Source organism: Meriones unguiculatus, chromosome 2 (genome assembly GCF_030254825.1).
Source record: "Meriones unguiculatus strain TT.TT164.6M chromosome 2, Bangor_MerUng_6.1, whole genome shotgun sequence".
NCBI lineage: Eukaryota > Metazoa > Chordata > Mammalia > Rodentia > Muridae > Meriones > Meriones unguiculatus.
Window position 1 is genome coordinate 165,962,364 of NC_083350.1, and position 20,453 is coordinate 165,982,816.

At 40.8% G+C, this 20,453-nt stretch overlaps 1 protein-coding gene across 1 annotated transcript in view; it reads left to right on the forward strand.

The window, feature by feature from the left end:
• The window catches only part of LOC110542032 (arylacetamide deacetylase-like 2), a 39,656-nt gene that overhangs the window by 12,844 nt on the left and 6,359 nt on the right, over positions 1 to 20,453 (forward strand). Inside the window, exons 2-3 of the mRNA XM_060376937.1 lie at positions 6,612 to 6,834; positions 19,418 to 19,487. Coding sequence (XP_060232920.1) covers positions 6,612 to 6,834; positions 19,418 to 19,487 — 293 coding nt within the window. The remainder of the gene's footprint in view (positions 1 to 6,611; positions 6,835 to 19,417; positions 19,488 to 20,453) is intronic.

Genomic DNA, 20,453 nt, shown 5'->3' on the forward strand with positions numbered 1-20,453 from the left:
TTTCTCCTCTGGTCTAGTCCATTTGGTGTTCTGTAGGCCTCTTGTATGTTTGTGGACAACTCTTTCTTTAGGTTGGGAAAATTTTCTTCTTTGATTTTCTTGAAAATATTTTCTGGACCTTGTAGCCTGGACTCCTCTTCTTCAATTCCTATTATTCTTAGATTTTGCCTTTTCATGGCATCCTTGATTTCTTGGATGGTTTGTGTTTGGGATTTTTCTGATTTTATTTTTGCTTTGAGAGAAGTATCAATTTCTGTGAGTGCATCTTCAGCACCCGAGATTCTCTCTTCCATCTCTTGTATTCTATTAGTGATGCTTATCTTTGTGATTCCTTCTCTTTTCTCTAAGTTCTTCAGTTCCAGGGTTTTCTCAGTTTATGTTTTCATTATTGATTCTAATTCTGTTTTCATGTCTTGCAACATTTCCCTCATCTGTTTGAATGTGGATTCCTGTGTCTCCAAGATGGTCTCTATTTTTTTGTTTGTTTCCTCTCTTAGTGCCTCTGCTTCTGCCTCCAATTGTTTGGCTATATTTGCATGCGTTTCTTTAAGAGCTTCTTCGCCCAATTAAAAAATGGGGAACAGAGCTAAACAGAGAATTCTCGACAGAGGAATATCGAATGGCAGAAAAACACTTAAAGAAATGCTCATCCTCATTAGCCATCAGGGAAATGCAAATCAAAACGACCCTGAGATATCACCTTACACCCATCAGAATGGCCAAGATGAAAAACTCAAGCGATAACACATGCTGGAGAGGTTGTGGAGAAAGGGGAACCCTGCTCCACTGCTGGTGGGAATGTAAACTGGTACAACCACTCTGGAAAGCTATCTGGCGCTTTCTAAGACAAATAGGAATAGTGCTTCCTCCAGACCCAGCTATACCACTGCTAGGTATATACCCAAAGTTTGTTCAAGTACACAAAAAGGACACTTGCTCAACCATGTTTATAGCAGCTCTATTTGTAATAGCCAGAACCTGGAAACAACCCAGATGTCCATCAACGGTGGAATGGGTACAGAAATTGTGGTATTTTTATACAATGGAATACTACTCAGCAATCAAAAAGGAGGAAATCATGAAATTTGCAGGCAAATGGTGGGATCTAGAAAAGATCATTCTGAGTGAAATATCCCAGAAGGAGAAAGACAAACATGGGATATACTCACTTATATAGACCTATAAGATATGATAAACATAATGAAATCTATACACCTAAAAAAGATAATCAATTGAGCGGACATGGGGTAAGATGATCAATCCTCATTTAGAAAGACAGATGGGATGTGCATTGAACGTATGACAGGAGTCTACTGAGCGCATCTAAAAGACTCTAACTAGCAGTGTTTTCAAAGCAAAGACTCATGACCAAACCTTTGGCAGAGTACAGGGAATCATAAGAAAGAAGGGGAGTTAGTCTGATGGGGAAAGGATAGGAGCTCCACAAGGACCAAATATATCTGGGCACAGGGTCTTTTCTGAGACTGACATTCAACCAAGGACCATGTATGGATATAACCTAGAACCTCCACTCAGATGTAGCCTGTGGTAGCTCAGTAACCAATTGGTTTCCCAAAGTGAGGGGAACAGGGACTATTTCTAACAGGAACTCGATGACTGGCTCTTTGGCCTCCCCACCCCCGAAGGGAGGAGCAGTCCTGTTAGGCCACAGAGGAGGGCTTTGCAGCCAGTCCTGAAGATACCTGATAAAACAGGATCAGATGAATGGGGAGGAGGTCCCTCCCCATCAGTGGACTTGGAAAGGGGCACGGTGGAGATGAGGGAGGGAGGGAGGGAGGGAGGGAGGGACTGGGAGGGAATGAGGGATCGGGACACGGCTGGGATACAGAGTTAATGAAATGTAACTGATAAAAAAAAATAAAATAAAAAAAAAGAAAAAAAAAAAGAAAGTAAAAAAAAAAAAAAAGAGCTTCTTCGTTCACTTCGTTTTTCTTTGTTTCTATTTGGGAGGCCAAATCTTTAAGGGATTTTTTTGTATCTTCTTTAACTATTTGAATCTCTATGACTATTTCTCTGAGACATTTGTTGGTTTCCTCTTTATGTGCCTCAAATAACTGGAAATCATAGCTTTAAAATCATTTTCTTGTGTTTCTGCTGAGTTGGAGTGTCCAATAATTTTGGAGGTTGCCGGTGAAGCCATGATATCTTGATTTGCGTTGGTTGTGTTCTTTCGCCGACCTCTGGCCATTTGGTTATCCATAGTGTTCACTGTCTGTTCCTGGATTCTGCAGGTCAGACTGGTTTTTCTCTGGTATCTGGAGAATTCTTCAGGAAAATGAAGGTCTAGTGATGTCTAGTGGTTTCAGTGTGTGCATTGGTTATTCAGCTATACCTGTAGGAGGAAAGTTCGCAGGAGCAGAAGGACAAATGCGGGGGAGCGTGTGTTTGAGTGTGTGCTTGTGGGTGTGTCCTAAGGGACAGGGTGTTGGTGAATGAAGAGGCCTTCAGTGTGTGAGAGGGGTGCCCTGCAGGCACTGAAGTTGTTGCAGGCGCTAAGGGCTTGCAAGCGCTGTTGAAGAATGTGCGCAAGTATTGATTTTACAAGTCTGCTGGTCTTTGGTGTCTATTCAGCTGGTTTTCTGCCACTGAGGGGTTGGATGGCCCATACAATCGCCTGATGGGCAGCCCTGTGTATTCTGTGCTGCCACTTGCAGACTTGGGGCCTGGGAAGGGTTGTACTGTGGATCTGAGTCTCTGTGGCTAGCACTGTATTGGGTGTGCGCTCTGGCGGGATGGAGTTTCAGTGGTGTGTGCACTCCTGCAGAGCCGGGTGGGGGTGTGTTCTGCAGGTCAAGAGCTCGGCGAGAGGGCCCTAGATGGGGTGTGTTCTCCTCTGAGTGGTGGCATTCAGCAGGTTGGTACTGCTTTCCACTGCGGCTGTGGGGTCTGGAACCCTGCCTCCCTTCCGCTGCCCGTCTTGGGTCCCAGACACTAAGCTTTGCAGCTTTGGTATCTAAGAAGAATTGTATTGTGGATCTGAGTCTCTATGGTTAGTGCTCAGTGGTTGGAGCTCTGTGATTGGGCCTGCACTCCTCCTGTGAGGAGGTTTCTGGGGATATTGCACTCTGGCCGCTTGGGGCATGAGCTCCACTGCACTTCCTGCTGAGGTCTAGCTGGGGATCACCTCAGCAGGATGGGGGAGGGGATGCTCCACAGGTCCGGAGGGCCCTGAGAGGGACCTGTGTCCAAGGAAGGGAAGGGTGATCAACGGGTGGTTACAGCAAACCGCTGCTGTAAGGGGCCCGGAGCACTGTCTCTGCTGCCTTGATCTGCCGGATATGAGCTTTGCACTCCTCTGCCTGGTGCTGTGTGGGGGTTTCCCCATGGGAGGCCCAGACAAAGGAAGCACCCTATTTCCTTCCCGGAGAAGTCTGCGCCTGATCTAAATCTACTAGCACTCCATGCTTCTGTGGTGGCCCCTCTCCTTTAGAAAGCCCAAAAGTCCAAATTCTAGATTCGATTTACTCTCTACTCACCAATTCCGGAGATTCGTGTCTTCTTTCTCTCCAAAACGGTGCGCTCTCCTCGCTTCCATCTTGGAATCTCATATTTTTATTTTTTGTTTAATTTTTTAATACCTAATATTTTAAAATTACTTATTTAATTATTTATTTGTATCTACTGCTTTTCCTTTTAAATTATTATTTGGGAATTTTATACACTGACTTTTGACCATATTCACCACTCTTGCAACTCCTCCCAGATTCACCCGTGTTTCCTTATGAATATTTGTGCATTTCTTCTTTTCCCACATTAATCTATTCCACTCTGCACTTCCCGTATACTCTTCCTTCAGCAAGTGACCATTCACTGTATATGGCAAGAGATACACCCTTAATGAAAACAGACTGGTTGTATTGTTTTCCTCTGTGGCCTGGAAAGGCTGCACCCTCCAGGGAAAGGTGATCAGAGAGCCTGTCACTGAGTTCTAGGGGAGGGGCATATTGAAAGAAGAGGGAGGGTGGTTGGTGTAGGGAGGAGATGAGGGAGGGGGCCACAGCCTGGATACAATTTAATAAGTTGTAATAAATGATAATAAAATATTAAAAAAATTAAAAAAAGAAAATTGACACTCCTTGTCCCACCAACCCATAAATTGTCAGTAGACCCTCAGCTAGTAATGGCATTTTGTGACCAACTTCTTTCTACATGGCAGACATTGCTCTTGTTTGGACTTGCACAGATCTTGTTCCTGCTGTTACAAGCACCGAGGTCATAATGTCATCTGTGAACAAATGTCATGTTGTGTCAGGAGGACACTGTTTCTTTGGATTCATTCAATATCTCTGGCCTATGTAGCCTCTCAGTCTCCTTTTCAGAAGTGATTTCTGAGATTTGGCAGGAGAGAAGGCAGTATAGATCTTTCATTTAGAGTTGAGTTTTCAGTAGTCTCTTATTCCACACCTTGGTCCGTTTGGCATCTGTGTGTTAATCACAATCTAGTACAAACAGAAGCTTCTCTGGTGAAGATTGAGAGATGCATTAATCTATGGCTATAACAAGTCAATAGGAGGCAGTTTAATACAGTCTGTACATTTAATAGGGTGGCAGTAGTAGTTTCTCTTTTATGGCATATGACCCACTTATTCAGATCCCTGACCAAAAAGTGGTGCCAAGTATGAGCTTTGTCTTCTGGAATGGGACTTAAATCAAATAAGAATGTCATTGTTTGAAACAATGGGAGCGTCTTGACTTCCAGCAGTGATTGTAGATCTTAGGATTCACAGTTGGGCAAGATTGGTGATTACTCTCTTCCTTTGGCAATATGCATAGCAACTTCCAACTTATAAAACTAGAAAATATAGACGAAGTTTCTAGGTCAATGACAGACTAATATCTTCAAGCATTTATTTGTTTGTTTGACAGTTTATGCATTTACCTGACGAATTCCCTTTCTGTGCCTACTAGAATCCATTTTCTCAGCAATTAGGTCTTCGTTTCTTCATTACTTTGTGCAATCCAGTGATCTAAAGAGTTTCTTTCTTCAGCATTGGAAGAAGATTATTTACTACAGAAAGTGTAACACATTAACAGCTGTGAAAAAAATAAAAAGACTACTCCTTCCTCACCAATCAATAACTACCAGTATTTTCTCAGGAAGGGACGGGAATATCCATGATGAATTGTTGAGAGAAACAATTTTGTTTAGGTCTAAATCAGATACCCACATTGAGATTTTCATCCTACCAATATATGTTAGGATATTGAAAGACTCCCAGGAGCCTATCTAGCTGGGGAGACCCCGCTTCCCAAGGAACAGCGAGACCAGCCTTCGGATGCAAGCCGCAAGAGGTTTATTTTGATACACGGGTACCCGGGGCAACCAAGCCTATCGGAGGACTTGCGCGCCTCTCGGTTGGGGTGATGGGTTTTTATAGGGCTCGGGAGCAGGAGGCGTGGTTACAGAAGCGAGAAGCATAGTTACAGGGGTCTGATTGGGTGGTTTGAACAAAGCCATAGTTAAGTCACGTACCCAGAACAGGGAAGGCGGGAAGGCAGATTGTGAGCAGGGTCAGCATTATGCTAGGACTTTATTCTTTCAATATAAAAATTTAGAATATTATCACATTGTATATTTTATTATCATTCAATCTTTTTTTTTTTTTCAATGCAGTTTATTCAGGAACATTGAACAATCCTCGGACCCCGGGGAAAGCCAGCCCACAGCTTAAATAGCCTCTGGGTAGCCAACCCAGGCGTGCCACGGGGGCAATGCAGATAGGTCCACATACATGGAAGCAAGCCAGATCCTCGGCCTTAGCCAAATGTGGAGTTGTTCGTGACAGAGAGCACTCACCATCGGGAAGGTGGAAGGCGGAAACCAGCTCCATCTTTAAGGCATAGCATTCCGCAGCTCTCTACAGTTCCCCCTTTTTGTTTTAGACGCATCAGGCAAGAGTCATTCACTCTTTTATATTTTAGTTCCCATCAATTTTCATGATTTCCTTGTTTAATTGCTGAGTAGTACTCCATTGTGTAAATGTACCTACCTTTCAAGGTATCAAAGCAGATGCTGAGACTCATACCCAAACTTTGGGCAGAGTGCAGGGAATCCTATGAAAGAACAGAGAGTTAGAAAGACCTGGAGGAGACAGGAGCTCCAAAACGAGACCAACAAAACAAAAAATCTGGACACAGATTACTTTTTTGAGACTGGTACTCCAACCATGGACCATGCATGGATATAACCTATAACCCCTGCACAGATGTAGTCCATAGTAGCTCATTGTCTAAGTGAGTTCCCTAGAACTCAGAAAAGAGATGGTCTTTGACAAAATCTCAGTGGCTGGCTCTTTGATTTCCTCTCCCTGAAAGGGCAAACAGCCTTTCCAGGCCAGAGAGGAAGACAATGCATTTAGTCCCAATGAGACCTGCTAGACTACATCAGATGCAAGGGGAGGAGGACCTCCTCTATCAGTGGACTTGGGAAGGAGTATGGGAGGAGTAGGGAGAGGAAGGGTAGGAATGGCAGGTGACCAGGGAGTGGACTACAGCTGGGATACAAAGTGAATAAAATGTAATTAATAAAAAAATAAATTTATACAAAAATAAAAATGTATAATGTTTAAAATTTTGTCTTGTTTTCATAGGCCACATTATTTGAAGAAATAGGTCTCATGAAGTATGAAGACACATTTTTAACTTTATCATTAGTTCACCTATCAAAACCAGTTTCAGATGAAAATGTAACAGTGATTGACACAAATTTTAGTGATGTACCTGTTCGTCTGTACTTGCCAGAAAAGAAGTCTGAAATACTGAGACCAGCTATCATTTACTTGCATGGTGGAGCTTTTGTCTTGGGAAGTTGCAGTAAGTGTATTTTTTATATGTATGTTATTCATGTATTCCTATTGAAATAATTGAAGTGTATTGATAACAGAGTTGTGGACAAAGCATTGGATTATTTTGTTTGTCGATTTTCAGTTTCTCGAGTCCTTTGTATGTTTTGGATATTAGCCCTTTGTCAGATGTAGGATTGGGGAAGATTGTTTCCCGGTCTGCAGACTGCCATTTTGTTCTCTTGGCTGCCCTTTGCCTTACAGAAGCTTTTTGGTTTCAAGAGGTCCCATTTATTAAGGGTAGATCATAGAGCCTGAACTGCTGTTGTTATTTTCAAGAAGTTTTTTCCTGTGCCAATGAGTTCAAGGCTCTTCCCCACGTTCTCTTTTAGTAGATTTAGTGTATCTGGTTTTAATGTTGAGGTCTTTGATCCACTTGGAGTTGAGTTCTGTGCAGTGTGATGAATATGGTTTTATTTGTGTTTTTGTTTTTGTAAAATTATTATTATTATTTATAATTTATTCTCTTTGTATTCCAGTTGTAGTCCCCTCCATCATCCCCTCACTGTCGCAAACTCCTTCCCTCTTCCTCCCCAATCCCTCTTCCCTAGTCCACTGATAGGGGTAATGCCCCTCCCCTCCTGTCTGACACTAGCCTATCATGTCCCATCTGGACTGCTTGGATCCTCTTCCTCTCTGGGCTAGCTAGGAAGCCCCACTAGTAAGAAGTGATCAAGGTGCAGGCAACTGAATTCATGCCAAAAACTCTCTTTTCCTCTTACTAGGGAACCTGCATGGAGACTGAGCTGTCTATGGTCTACATGATCAGGGAGTCTGGGTCTCTTCTATGAATTGTCTTTGGTTAATGCATCACTCTCTATAGTGCTCTGGGGCTAAAGAGGCTAAACAAGAAGGAGGACCCTAGAGAAGATGTTTATTCTCATTTACAAGGGAAAACAGGATAGACACCAAAAGCAGTAGAAGAGAGAGGAAACATGACTGGAGCCTACCACAGATGTCCTCCAAAAGACTCCACTCAGGAGGGGATCAAAGCAGATGTAGAGTCTCCAATCCAAACTTTGGACAGAGCATAGGGAGTCTTATGGAAGAAGGGGGATATAAAAAGACCTGGAAGAAACAAGAGCCACACTAGGAGACCAATGAAACTATTTGTAGCTTTCTACATGTAGACATCTGGTTAGACCTAGCCTATCAAGTGTCATCAGGAATGTCTGCACAACCTTCCTCTGTGTCTTAGTAAGGCTGCCTCATCTCCTCAGGGGGAGGTGATCAAAGAGCCAGCAACTAAGTGCTTGTCAGATACAGCACCTGTTTCCATTACTAGGAGGCACATTTGGAGAGTAAGCTGCTGTGAACTAGATCTGTGTAGGGGTTCTAGGTTATCTCCATGCATGGTCCTTGGTTTAAGTATCAGTCTCAGTAAAGACCTCTGGGCCCAGTTTTGTTGTTGTTGTTTTTGTTGTTCTCTTGCTCTCTTCATGGACTTCCTGTCCCATCCATGTTCTCTATCTCCTCATTCTTTCATTAGATTCCCTGCTTCTGATCAAAGTTTTGCTAAGATTCACAGCATCTGCTTTAATACTCTGCTGGGTAGTGTCTTTCAGAGGCCCTCTGTGGCAGGCTCCTGTCTTTTTCCTTTATTTAAACCCTCTTAGAATATCTATCCCATTTGCCTTTCTTAATGAGGATTGAGCATCTTACCCAGGGTCCCCCTTCTTATTTAGCTTCTTTGGGTATATAGATTTTAATATAATTATCCTATATTATATGTCTAATATTCACTTAAAAGTGAGTATATCCCATGTCTCTTTGTTTTCTGGGAATATTTTTTAATTCCCACCACTTACTTGCACTTTTCATAATTTCTGTGTTTTTAATTGCTGAGTAGTATTCCATTGTGTAAATGTACCACAATTTCTGTATCCATTCCTCAATTGAGGGACATCGGGGTTGCTTCCAGCTTCTGGTTCTTACGAATAAATCTTCCATGAAGTTGGTCGGGCAAATGCCCTTGTATACTTGAGCATCCTTTGAATATATGCCTAGGAGTGGTATAGCTGGGTCTTGAGTTAGCACTATTTCTTATAGCCTGAGAAACCACTTTATTGATTTCCAAAGTGGTTGTAAATGTTTATGTTCCCAACAGCTATGGAGGAGGGTTCCCCTTTCTCCACATACTCTCCAGCATGCGTTGTCACTTGAGTTTTTGGTCTTAGGCATTGTGATGTGTGTAAGGTGAAATGTCAGGGTGATTTGGATTTTCATTTCCCTGATGACTAAAGATGTTGAACATTTTTTAAGTGTTTATCTGTCTTTCGATATTCCTTTATTGAGAATTCTCTTTTTAGTTTTGTACCCCATTTTTAGTTGCATAACTTCTTTTGTTGCTTTTTAACTTCTTGAGTTCTGTATATATTCTCGGTATTAGACCTCTGTCAGATATAGGTTTGGTGAAGAACCTTTCCCAGTGTGTAGGATTCAGTTTTCTTCTAAGTTCAGTGACCTTTGCTTTACAGAAGCTTTTCAGTTTCATGAGGTCCCATTTATTGATTTTTGTTCTTAGAGCCTGTGCTGTTGGTATTCTGTTCAGGAATTACTCTCTTGTGCCAATCAATTCTAGGCTCTTCCCTACTTTTTCTTCTAACAGGTTTATTGTGTCTGGTTTTAACTTGAGGTCTTTAATTCACTTGGACTTCAGTATTGTGGAGAGTGAAAGTATGGATCTATTTGCATTTTTTCTACATGTCAAAATCCAGTTATACCAGCACCATTTGTTGAAGATGCTATCTTTTTTCCATTGTATGGTTTTGGCATCTTTGTCAAAAATTAGGTGTCCATAAGTGTGTGTGTTTTTTCTGTGTCTTCTATTTCTGGTATCCTGTTCATTGATCCATCATTCTGTTTCTGTACCAGTATCATGACTTTTTCATTAGGGATGAAAACACCTCCAGGCAATCTGTTGATGTACAGGACTGTTTCAGCAATTCTGGGCTTTTTGTTTTCCATGTGAAATTGAGAATTTTTCTTTTAAGGTCTGTAATGAATTGTGTTGGTAATTTGATGGGAATTGCATTGGATCTGTAGATTGCTTTTGGTAAGATGTCCATTTTTACTATGTAAATCCTCCCAAGACATGAACATGAGAGACTTTCCATCTTCTAATATCTTCTTCAATTTCTTTCTTCAGAGACTTGAGTTGTTTCAATACAAGTCTTTGTCATGATTTGTTAGACTTACACCAAGGACTTTATGTCCTCTGATGCTATTTTGAAGGGTGTTGTTTCCGTAATTTCTTTCTCAGCCCATTTGTTCTTTTTACACAGGAGGGCTACTGATTTTTTTTTTTTTTTTTTGTAGTCCACCTGTATATAAAAGACAAATTAGGAAATCATGAAATTTGCAGGTAAATGGTGGGACCTGGAAAGGATCATCCTGAGTGAGCTGTCCCAGAAGCAGAAGGACACACAGGATATATACTCACTTATAGAGACATATAATATGGGATAAACCTACTAAAACCTGTACATCTAAAGAAACTAATCAACAGAGAGGAGCCTGACTAAAATACTCAATCCCCAACCCAAAAGGCAAAGAGGATGGACATTAGAAGAAGAAGAAAACAGGAAACAACCAAGGAAACTGCCACAGAGGTCCTCTGAAAGGCTCTACCCTGCAGACTATCAAAGCAGACACTGAGACTTATGGCCAACTGTTGGGCAAAGTGCAGGGAATCTTATATAACAAGTGGAAAATAGCAAGGTCTAGAGAGGACAGGAACCCCACAAGGAGAGCAACAGAATCAGAAAATTTGAACACAGGGGTCTTCCCAGAGACTCATACTCCAACCAAGTACCAGGTATGGAGATAACCTAGAACCCCTGCACAGATGTAGTCCATGACAGCTTAATGTCCATGTGGGTTACACAGTTATGGGAAGAGGGATTGCCTCTGACATAATCTGATTGGCCTGTTCTTTGATCACCTCCCCCTGAGGGATGAGCAGCCTTACCAGGCTACAGAAGATGACAATGCAGCCATTCCAGATGTGATCTGATAGACTAAGATTAGAAGGAAGGAGAGAAGGACCTCCCCTCTCAGTGGACTTGGGGAGGGGCATGTGTGAAGAAGGGCGATGGAGGATGGGACCTGGAGGAGAAGGGAGGGCTTTATGGGGAGATACCAAGTGAATAAACTATAATTAATAAAAATAAATAAATTAAAAAAAAAAACAAATTTTGTTTCCAGCTACTTTGCTGAAGGTGTTTTTCAGCTGTAGGCGTTCCCTGGTAAAATTTTTGCAATCAGTCACGTATACTATCATATCATCTGCAAGTAGTGATACTTTGATTTCTTCCTTTCCAAACTGAATCCTCTTGATCTCCTTTAGATGTGTTATTGCTCTAGCTAGGCCTTCAAGTATTATGTTAAAGAGATACAGAAAGAGTGGGCAGCCTTTCCTTGTCCCTGTTTTCAGTGGGATTTATTTAAGTTTCTCTGTTTAGTCTGAGGTTGGCTTTAAGGTTGCTGTATATTGCCTGTACTATATTTAGGTTAGTGACCTTGTATCCCTGATCTCTCCAGGAGTTTAAAAAATAAACCAATGTTGTATTTCATTAAATACCTTTTTAGCATCTAAGGAGATTGTCATTTGCTTTTTGTGTGTGTTGTTTTGTTTTTTTTCTTTCGGTTTGTTTATATGGTGGATTGCATTGTTGGATTTCTGTACAATGTACCACCTCTGCATTCCTGGGATGAAGCCTACTTGGTCACAGTGGATGATATCTTTGATGTGTTCTTGCATTCTTTTTTGATATTTTCTTGATTATTTTTGCATCAATATTGATAAGGGAGATTGGCCTGAATTTCTATTTCTTTTTTTGGGTCTTTGTGAGGTTTAGGTATCAAGATGATTGTGGCGTCATAGAATGAGTTTGGCAATGTTCCTTCTGTTTCCTTTTTTGTGTAGTAGTTTGAAGAGTATTAGTGTTAACTCTTCTTTGAATGTCTGGTAGAATTCTGCACTAAAACCTTCTGGCCCTGGACTTTTTTTTTTTTTTGGATGGGGAATTTTTGATCAGAGCTTCTATTTCCTTAGGGAATATAGGGCTATTTATTTTATTTAATTGGTCTTGATTCAGCTTTGGCAAGTATAATCTATCAAGATAATTGTCCATTCCATTTAGATTTTCAAATTTTCAAATGCTATATAGGCTTTTGTAGTAAGACCTAATGCTTGTTTGAATTTCCTCAGTGTCTGTTTTTATGTCCCCTTTTCATTTCTTATTTTCTTGTTTTGGATGTTGTCTCTCTGCCTTGTAGTTAGTTTTGATATGGGTTTGTCTATCTTCTTGATTTTCTCAAAGAACCAGTTCTTGGTTTCATTGATTCTTTGAATTCTTTTATATGTTTCCAATTTATTCACTTTAGCCCTGAATTCTATTATTTCCAGTTGTGTACTCCTCTTTGGAGTGTCTGCTTCTTTTTTTTCCTCGGCTTTCAGGTTAACCATTAAGTCACTTGTCTCTGATGTTTCAAATTTCTTCCTGAAGGTGCTTAATGCTATGAACTTTCTTCTTAGCACTGCTTTCATTGTATCCCATAAGTTTGGGTATGCTGTGCCTTCATTCTCATTGAATTATAAGTGTTTAATATCTTTCTTTATTTCTTCCCTGACCCAGCTGTCATTGAGTATTGTGTCATTCAGTTTCCATGTGTGTGAAGGCTATTTGCTCTTTCTGCTGTTGTTTAATCCATGGTGGTCTGATAGGATACAAGGGATTACTTCAATCTTCTTGTATCTGTTGAGGCTTGCTCTTTTACCAACTATATGGACAATTTTGGAGAAGGTTCCATGAGGTGCTGAGAAGAAGTTAATTTTTTTTGTGTGTTTGAGTGAAACGTTCTGTATATGTCTTTTATAGGTCCATATGACCTGTTAGAGGCATTGTTTCTTTGTTTAATTTTTGTTTTGTTAACCTGTGCTGGGGTATTAAATTCTCTTACTATTAACATGTGGGGATCTATGTATGGTTTAATTTTTATTAATGTGTCATTTACAAATGTGTGTGTTCTCATATTTGGAACATAGATATTCAGAGTAGTAATGTCTTCTTGGTGGAATTTTCCTTTGATGTTTATGAAGTGACTTTCCCCATCTCTTTTGAGTAATTTTGGTTGAAAGTCTGTTTTATTAGATGTTAGAAAGGCTACTCCTGCTTGCTTCTTGGTCCATTTGCTTGGAAAACTGTTTTCCAGCCATTTACTCTCAGGTAATGTCCATCTTTGTGACATAGTTGTGCTTTTGTATGCAACCAGACACACTAAACCACTTAGAAGAAAAAGTGGGGAAGAGCCTTGAACTCATTGGCACAGGAGACAACTTCCTGAATAGAACACCAGCAGCACAGGCTCTAAGAGCAAAAATCAATAAATGGGACCTCATGAAACTGAAATGCTTCTGTAAAGCAAAGGACTCTGTCTTCAGAACAAAATGACAGTCTACATATGGGGAACGGATGTTCCCCAACCTTATATATGATAGAGGACAAATATCCAGTATATATAAAGAACTTAAGAAGTTAAATAGCAACAAATCAAGTAATCCAATTAAAAAATTGAGTGCAGACCTAAACAGAGAATTCTCAGTAGAAGAATATCAAATGGCAGAGAAACACTTAAAGAAATGCTCAACCTCATTAGCCATCATGGAATTGCAAATCAAAACAACTTTAAGATTTCACCTTACACCCATCAGAATGGCTAAAATAAAAAAAAAAATCAAGGGACAACACATGCTGGAGAGGTTGTAGAGAAAGGGGAACCCTCCTCCACTGCTGGTGGGACTGTAAACTTCTACAACCACTCTGGAAAGCAATCTGGAGCTTTCTCAGACAATTAGGAATAGTACTTCCTCAAGATCCAGTTATACCACTCTGGGCATATACCTGAAAGAGTCTCAAGTACACAATAAGGACACTTATTCTTGTTATTCTTGGGTTTTGTCTGTTGATGTTGTCTTGGATTTCTTGGATGTTTTGTGTCAGGAATTTTTTAGATTTAACATTTTCTTTTCTTTTTTTTTTTTTTTTTTCAATGCAGTTTATTCAGGAACCTTGAACAATCATCTGACCCTGGGTAAAGCCAGCCCACTTTAAATAGCCTCTGGGTAGCCAACCTCAGCATGCCACGTGGGCAATGCAGATAGGTCCACATACATGGAAGCAAGCCAGATCCTCAGCCTTAGCCAAATGTGGAATTGTTCGTGACAGAGAGCACTCACCATCGGGAAGGTAGAAGGGGGAAACCAGCTCCATCTTTCAGGCGCGGCATTACGCAGCTCTCTATAGTTCCCCCTTTTTGTTTTGGACGCATCAGGCAAGAGTAGAGGTCTGATCTCTGATATTAGAAATAAATTGGGACTTTGTACTGATGTTCATTTAGGTGTCATCCAGCCAAAGAGCATCAGACCCGTCATATACCTTTTTCTCAGAGGCGGGACCTGGGGCAGCAACCCGCATGCAATCAGACATGCTCTTCTCTGGGTCCAAAGCGGCTGACCCTGAGTGCAGTGCTTAGCCTCGCATCCTGAGCGTAACATTTTAGCTTTTTATGGTAGCCAACCATGCTTGGGGAGACTGTCCTGCTTCAATGGCTGTAAAGGCCTGAATGGTCATGGCTGCATTACGCTGTTGTGAGACTCTAATCTTGCATATATACCACAGGCAAACCAAGGTGACCAACACCAGAAGGCCTGCTAACGCTCCCATGCCCGCCCATTCCTTCAGATGATCCATGGCTGCAGCAATCCATGATGATAATCCTGTGGCTAGTCCAAACCCACTAAATCCTGTGCATCTAAAGTAACTAAGCAAGAGAGAGGACCCTAACTAAAATGTCCAATCCCCATCCAGAAAGGCAAAGAGGATGGACATCAGAAGAAGAAAACAGGAAACAACCTAGGAACCTACCACAGAGGGCCTCTGAAAGCCTCTGCCCTACAGACTATCAAAGCAGATGCTAAGCCTGATGGGCAACTGTTGGGAAGAGTGAATGGAATTTTATGTAAGAACTGGGAAATAGTAAGAGCTGGAGAGGACAGGGTCTCCACAAGGAGAGCAACAGAACAAGAAAATTTGAACACAGGGAACTTCCCAGTGACTCATACTCCAACCAAGGACTATTCATAGAGATAACCCAGAACCCCTGCACAGATGTAGCCCAGGGCAGTTCAGAGTCCAATTGGGTTACATAGTAACGTGAAGAGGGACTGCCTCTGACATGAACTGACTGGCCTGCTCTTTAGTCACCTCCTCCTGAGGGGGAGCAGCCTTACCAGGCCATAGTAGAGGTCAGTGCAGCCACTTTTGATGTGAACTGATGGACTAAGATCAGAAAGGAGAGGAGAACCTCCCCTATCAGTGGACTTGGGGAGTGGCATGCATGCAGAGGGAGGAGGAAGGGTGGGGTTGGGAGGGGAGGGAGGGGCTTATGGGGGGATGCAGAATGAATAATGTGTAATTGATGAAAAATTAAAAAAAAGGGGGGGAAAATAATTTAAGAACCTTAAATAACTTTCAAAAGTGGAGGAAAACATGGAGTTAGTCAATTTACATGGAGCACGTCTCACCCCTGGGGGCAATGGTCTCCTGAACCTACTCAGACCTTGGACACCACCACTGCTAGTTCTAGAACTGATGCAGGATGTTCTAACGAGGGGGTTAAGGCTTCTCATAACATTTTCATTGATGGATACATCGATCTCTTCTGTGAGTCTTCCACACCTGAAATTCTTTTTTTACACCTCTTGTAGTTTGTTGGATGTGCTTACCTATGTAGTTCCTGTTTTCTTTCCTAAGTTCTTCCTCTCCATGATTTCTTTCTTTTGTGTTCTCTTTATTTTTTCCCGATTCTATCTTTTTTTTTTTTTTTTTTTTTTTTTTAGTTTCTTCACCTGTCTGTGTTGTCCAGTTTTTCCTTCAATTTCTTTGTTTCTTTTATTTCTTTTCGTGATTCAATTATTTCCTTTCTAAAGGACTGAAACTGTTTGGGTACATCTTCCTGTATTTTTTTTATGGATGGGTATTCTCTCTTTGACTTTATCTTCCTCTATTTCTTTACAGACAGCCCCAATCTGCTTGACTTTATCTTCCTGTATTTATTTAAAAATGGCCAAAATCTGTTTGACTTTATCTCCCTCTATTTTTTTTATGCATTTAATGTTTTCCTCCATTATGCTCTCCATACACATAAAAGTAAGGTCATCTTCAATTTCACTGTCCCTGGATAACTTGGTTCTGGGGATTCCATATTGCTTTGGCTTTTGTTGGTTGTACTTTTATGCTGGCCTCTACCCAGGTGGCTGTCTCAGGGTTGGCTGTTATTTTCTGGTACCTGCTGGAAACCGGGGGTGAATCACCTTGGTAGGGAGCTGGTTTTTCCTGCAGGAGGCCTCCTCAGCTTTTTGGGTGTGGTCACTGAATGGCCAGTGCTGCTCTGGAATTGCTACAGCTCACCTCAGGCCTATGAACCTGTGAGGTAATTGTGGTCTTTGGTAGTCGGGGTGTGCTCTTCTCTCACCAGAAGTCTTGACGACAGATGCCCTGCTGCTGAGTTTCTTGCTCCAAATTTATTGAACTGCTGCTCTCTGCTGTTCTTGCACCATGTTTGCAGGGCACAGTTCTCTTGACAAACAAGGGATCATTGTGGTTTGTTCAGTTTGGCTAGAGAGACAGGTTGTGCCATGGAGCAGTGTCTGGAGGCTATTCCCAAGGATCCCAGGCTTACGTAGGTCTGAAGTTAGAAGTCTATGTCCCAGTACCCAAGCGTAAATCAGTTGCAGGTGAGCGCAGCATGAATGCATGCTGTAGGAGGCTAGAGCCTAGAGCCTGCAGGAAACCAGAAACTTTTCTGGAGCTTTATGTCCCTAGGTTGGACCTGATATTTCCTCTAATGCAGAAATACTTCCAGACAGGATACCAGTCTGTGATGTTTTGCCATCCACAGTTCAGGCTGGGATGGTGAGTAGAGCATGGGGGTGCAGAGCTGTGGCTCCCCCCAGGTGGCTGGGTGCCTGCAGGAACAGGGAAAATTTCCTTAGAACTTCTCAGTGTGTGTAGAGTGTCAGCTGAGTGCCCTGAGGTTAGAACTGATGTTTCTCTCAGCATGGGTTTCCTCCTGACAGGGAAACTCAATCTCTGGTGTCCTTGGGCCCACAGTTCTCTCTGGGATGGTGAGTAGGGCATGCAGGTGGACCTCTGGCCTGGAGGCTCAGTGCCTGCCAGAGCCCAAGACCTTTTCCAAGGATTGTCTGGGTGACCGGAGTTAGATCCCGATTACTTCCTTCACTGTGGCCTTTTCTCTCAAAGAAAGTTCAGTCTCTGGTCTTGTGGAGCCCACAGTTCAGTTTGGGACAGTTATCAGAACACACATGTGTGAGGCTCTGGGAAGGTGACCAAGTGAATGCTGGGACCCAGGAACTCTTTGGGGGTTCAGCTGGATGACCTGAGAATGGGCCCATTGCTTCCCACACTGTGGGTTTCCTATCACCTAGGGAACACAATTGCTAAGGCCCAGAGTTCAGTCTGTTGGTCATTTTACAATCACTGCTGTCCTGCTCCTCAGACACAGTGTCCTCTAAACTCTGCCATCTTGGATTCTCTGAATATCAAATATTTTAGGCACAGATTAAAATTAAAAAATTAATAAGGAGTAACTGCTTCATGTTTATTAATATAATCATGTGAATACACTAATTCTAATGAATATGAAGGTGATGGAGAGAAAAGTGAGATTGCTCAATTGAGATGTGTGTCTCTATTATAGAATGGGGACACCTGCAAAGAAATGACAAACAAATGCACTACTACTTAGTCTTATGAATCAACTTAAAAACTTTAGTAAGATTCTTTGGTATGCTTTAAACTTATCTGTGTTTATATGCTTAGACACATGAGTGCTTGTGTCTGTATATGTGTGTGTGCTTATATGTATGTGTGTGCATGTGTGTGTGTAAGTTTGTATGCATGTGTGTATGGGTATGTGTGTATACACATGTATTTGTATTTCAAATTATTCAAACATATTTAAATTCACTCTCATATTTTCTGAATTTGTCATATCTGGGTAATCCTATTAGTGATGCTGAATTGCTTTTTAGTCACCAAGTGCACTGAGGGCCACTGAAGCATACAGACTTCACAGTGTGAACACACCCTCTGTCCCACTCCTGCCTTCTTACCTTCACCTGAAACCCTTAACCAGAATCTACTCCTCACTGTAAGATTGAGCTCACCAGTGAACTTGAGGTTAATTGGTGAGACTTATGATTCAAAGGTCATGAAATACATCAGTGTATCTTCTGGAGAGAGTGAGATATTTACTTGCATAATTTTAACAAGTGCTTTGTGGAGTGTTCACTTACTTCCTTATGATAAGTCATTGAATCTAGAGTTCCCTGATTTGAGTAGTCATAGCTGGCCGGCTTTTCTTGTCTGTTGAGTACAGGTGTCACAGTTTATTTCTCATGCCCTTCATACGTTTACATGTCTACTGGGTATTTGAATTCCTGCCCTTACGCTATTGAGTGCAATCCCCACAGAGATACCTCACCCAGAGTTTTTTCTTTTTATTCTTTCTTCTTATAATATTTCCTCTTCTCTCATTGCTCTATTTAAGTCTTCTAACGAAGAATATCACTGCATTGTGGCAGACAGTTCAGAAAGTACATTCACCTTTTAACCCGGTGACCATCGCTTTGTTCTTTGCAGCCACTATTGCCTTGTGATTCATTCCAGTCTCATCTCTTCCTAATTTTTTCATGAATTTTGCAACAATTTATAGAAATAATGAGTACCTTCTCTTTTTACCTACCTTGATAATGATATTTCCATTATTAAGTTTATGGAATTAATTTTTTCATATATTGAAATAATCTTGTATTCTATACCTAGCATTAATATAAACTGAAAATTATCATTTTTCTTGTTGTCCACTTGAGCTTGGTATGCATTTAATTAAAAAATTTAAATATATTTTTTTATAGGTAAAACTTATTTGTGTTTATATGCTTGTAAACATGAGTGCTTGTGTGTTTGTATATGTGTGTGTTTATATGTATGTGTGTGCGTTGGTTTGAATGTATTTATAGGTATGCACATGCATATGTGTAGAGTTGTGTGTGTGTGTGGGAATGTGTGTGTACCTATAGATGTGTGCATCTTTGTGTGGACATGTGCTTTTGCATGTGGGAGTGAGTGTATATGTGTTAGGAGATATGTGTGAGTGTGTGGAGGTGTGTGTGTGTGTGTGTGTGAATATGTAGTATGTATAAGTATGTGTGTATGCTAGTGTGGAGGTGTGTTTTTGTGAGTGTGTCCCTGTGAGTGTATATATGTGGTTTTGTGTGCATGTATGTGTCTGTGTTTTTGTGTGTCTCGATGATGAGTACATTTGTGTATGTGTTTGCTGGATTTATTGGCTTAGTATGGAAATGCTGTTTCCCTTTCACATTTCTTTCACTGTTCTTAGACTTAGCTTTGTTTCCATAACTTGATAATCCACCAAGCACACTTTTGTTTTTATCCCTTTCATTTCAGAGATGCAGTCCTATGATGACCTGAACCGATGGACAGCAAACAAACTTGATGCTGTTGTTGTGGGAATAGAGTAAGAAAATGACAATTTTCATGCTGTAGTCATAGCCTTCCCAGACTAGATTTGGTTTACAAAACAAGTCACCTAAGCCTCAGTCATGGTGGATCTCTGTTCTGAGCTTAGGTTTAAATTATTTTTTTAACATAGAAAGTGCAGCCACTACAGTCTTGGGATGTGTTTAACTTGAGCTACTAATTAAAACGCTGTAGGTTAGATTTACTCACAGACTTAGTAATGTTAGAAGATCAATGTTGGGACTTTCAAGTGTTCCACAATAAGAATTCTTCATATATCATGACTTTGACCCAAGTTTCCATCATATACCAAGGACGGGAAGATACATGTTACATTAACATTTACTGAATGTACTCTATTTATGAAACCTTCATCATGACGGTGAATGTTTCCTGCCAACTCCATAGTGCAGAATGGATTTACAGAATTATGGACTGACCTGAATATGCTGAAAGGAATCTCTTTACTGTAAGTGTAATAGAATCAAGTAAATATACTGGAAGGATCAGTGCTGTCCTTGTAATCAATCCTTGAAGCAACTAGAATAATTACATATATTTTCAGATATATCTGACTTACAATCTTAAGGATGGTCTGGCTTTCCTGTTGTAATTTTAACAATACCTAGCACATTATTATTTTATAGAAGATTTTGAAATGGTGTGTTATCTTAAATTTACTTTAATAATTGTATATTTCTTTAGGCACTTGTCATTATTTATCTTGGCATGTGTTCATATATTTAAATTATATATATTTAAAATATGTAATTTATATTTTTTAATTTTAAACATTGAGACATTATCTGAACTATAAACACCCACAAGGGGTCTAAAAATTATCATCTTGAGTGAAGTATCCCAGAAGCAGAAAGACACACATTGTGTATACTCACTTATAAGTGAATATTAAACATATAATATAGGATAATCATACTAACATCTGTACACCTAAGGAAGCTAA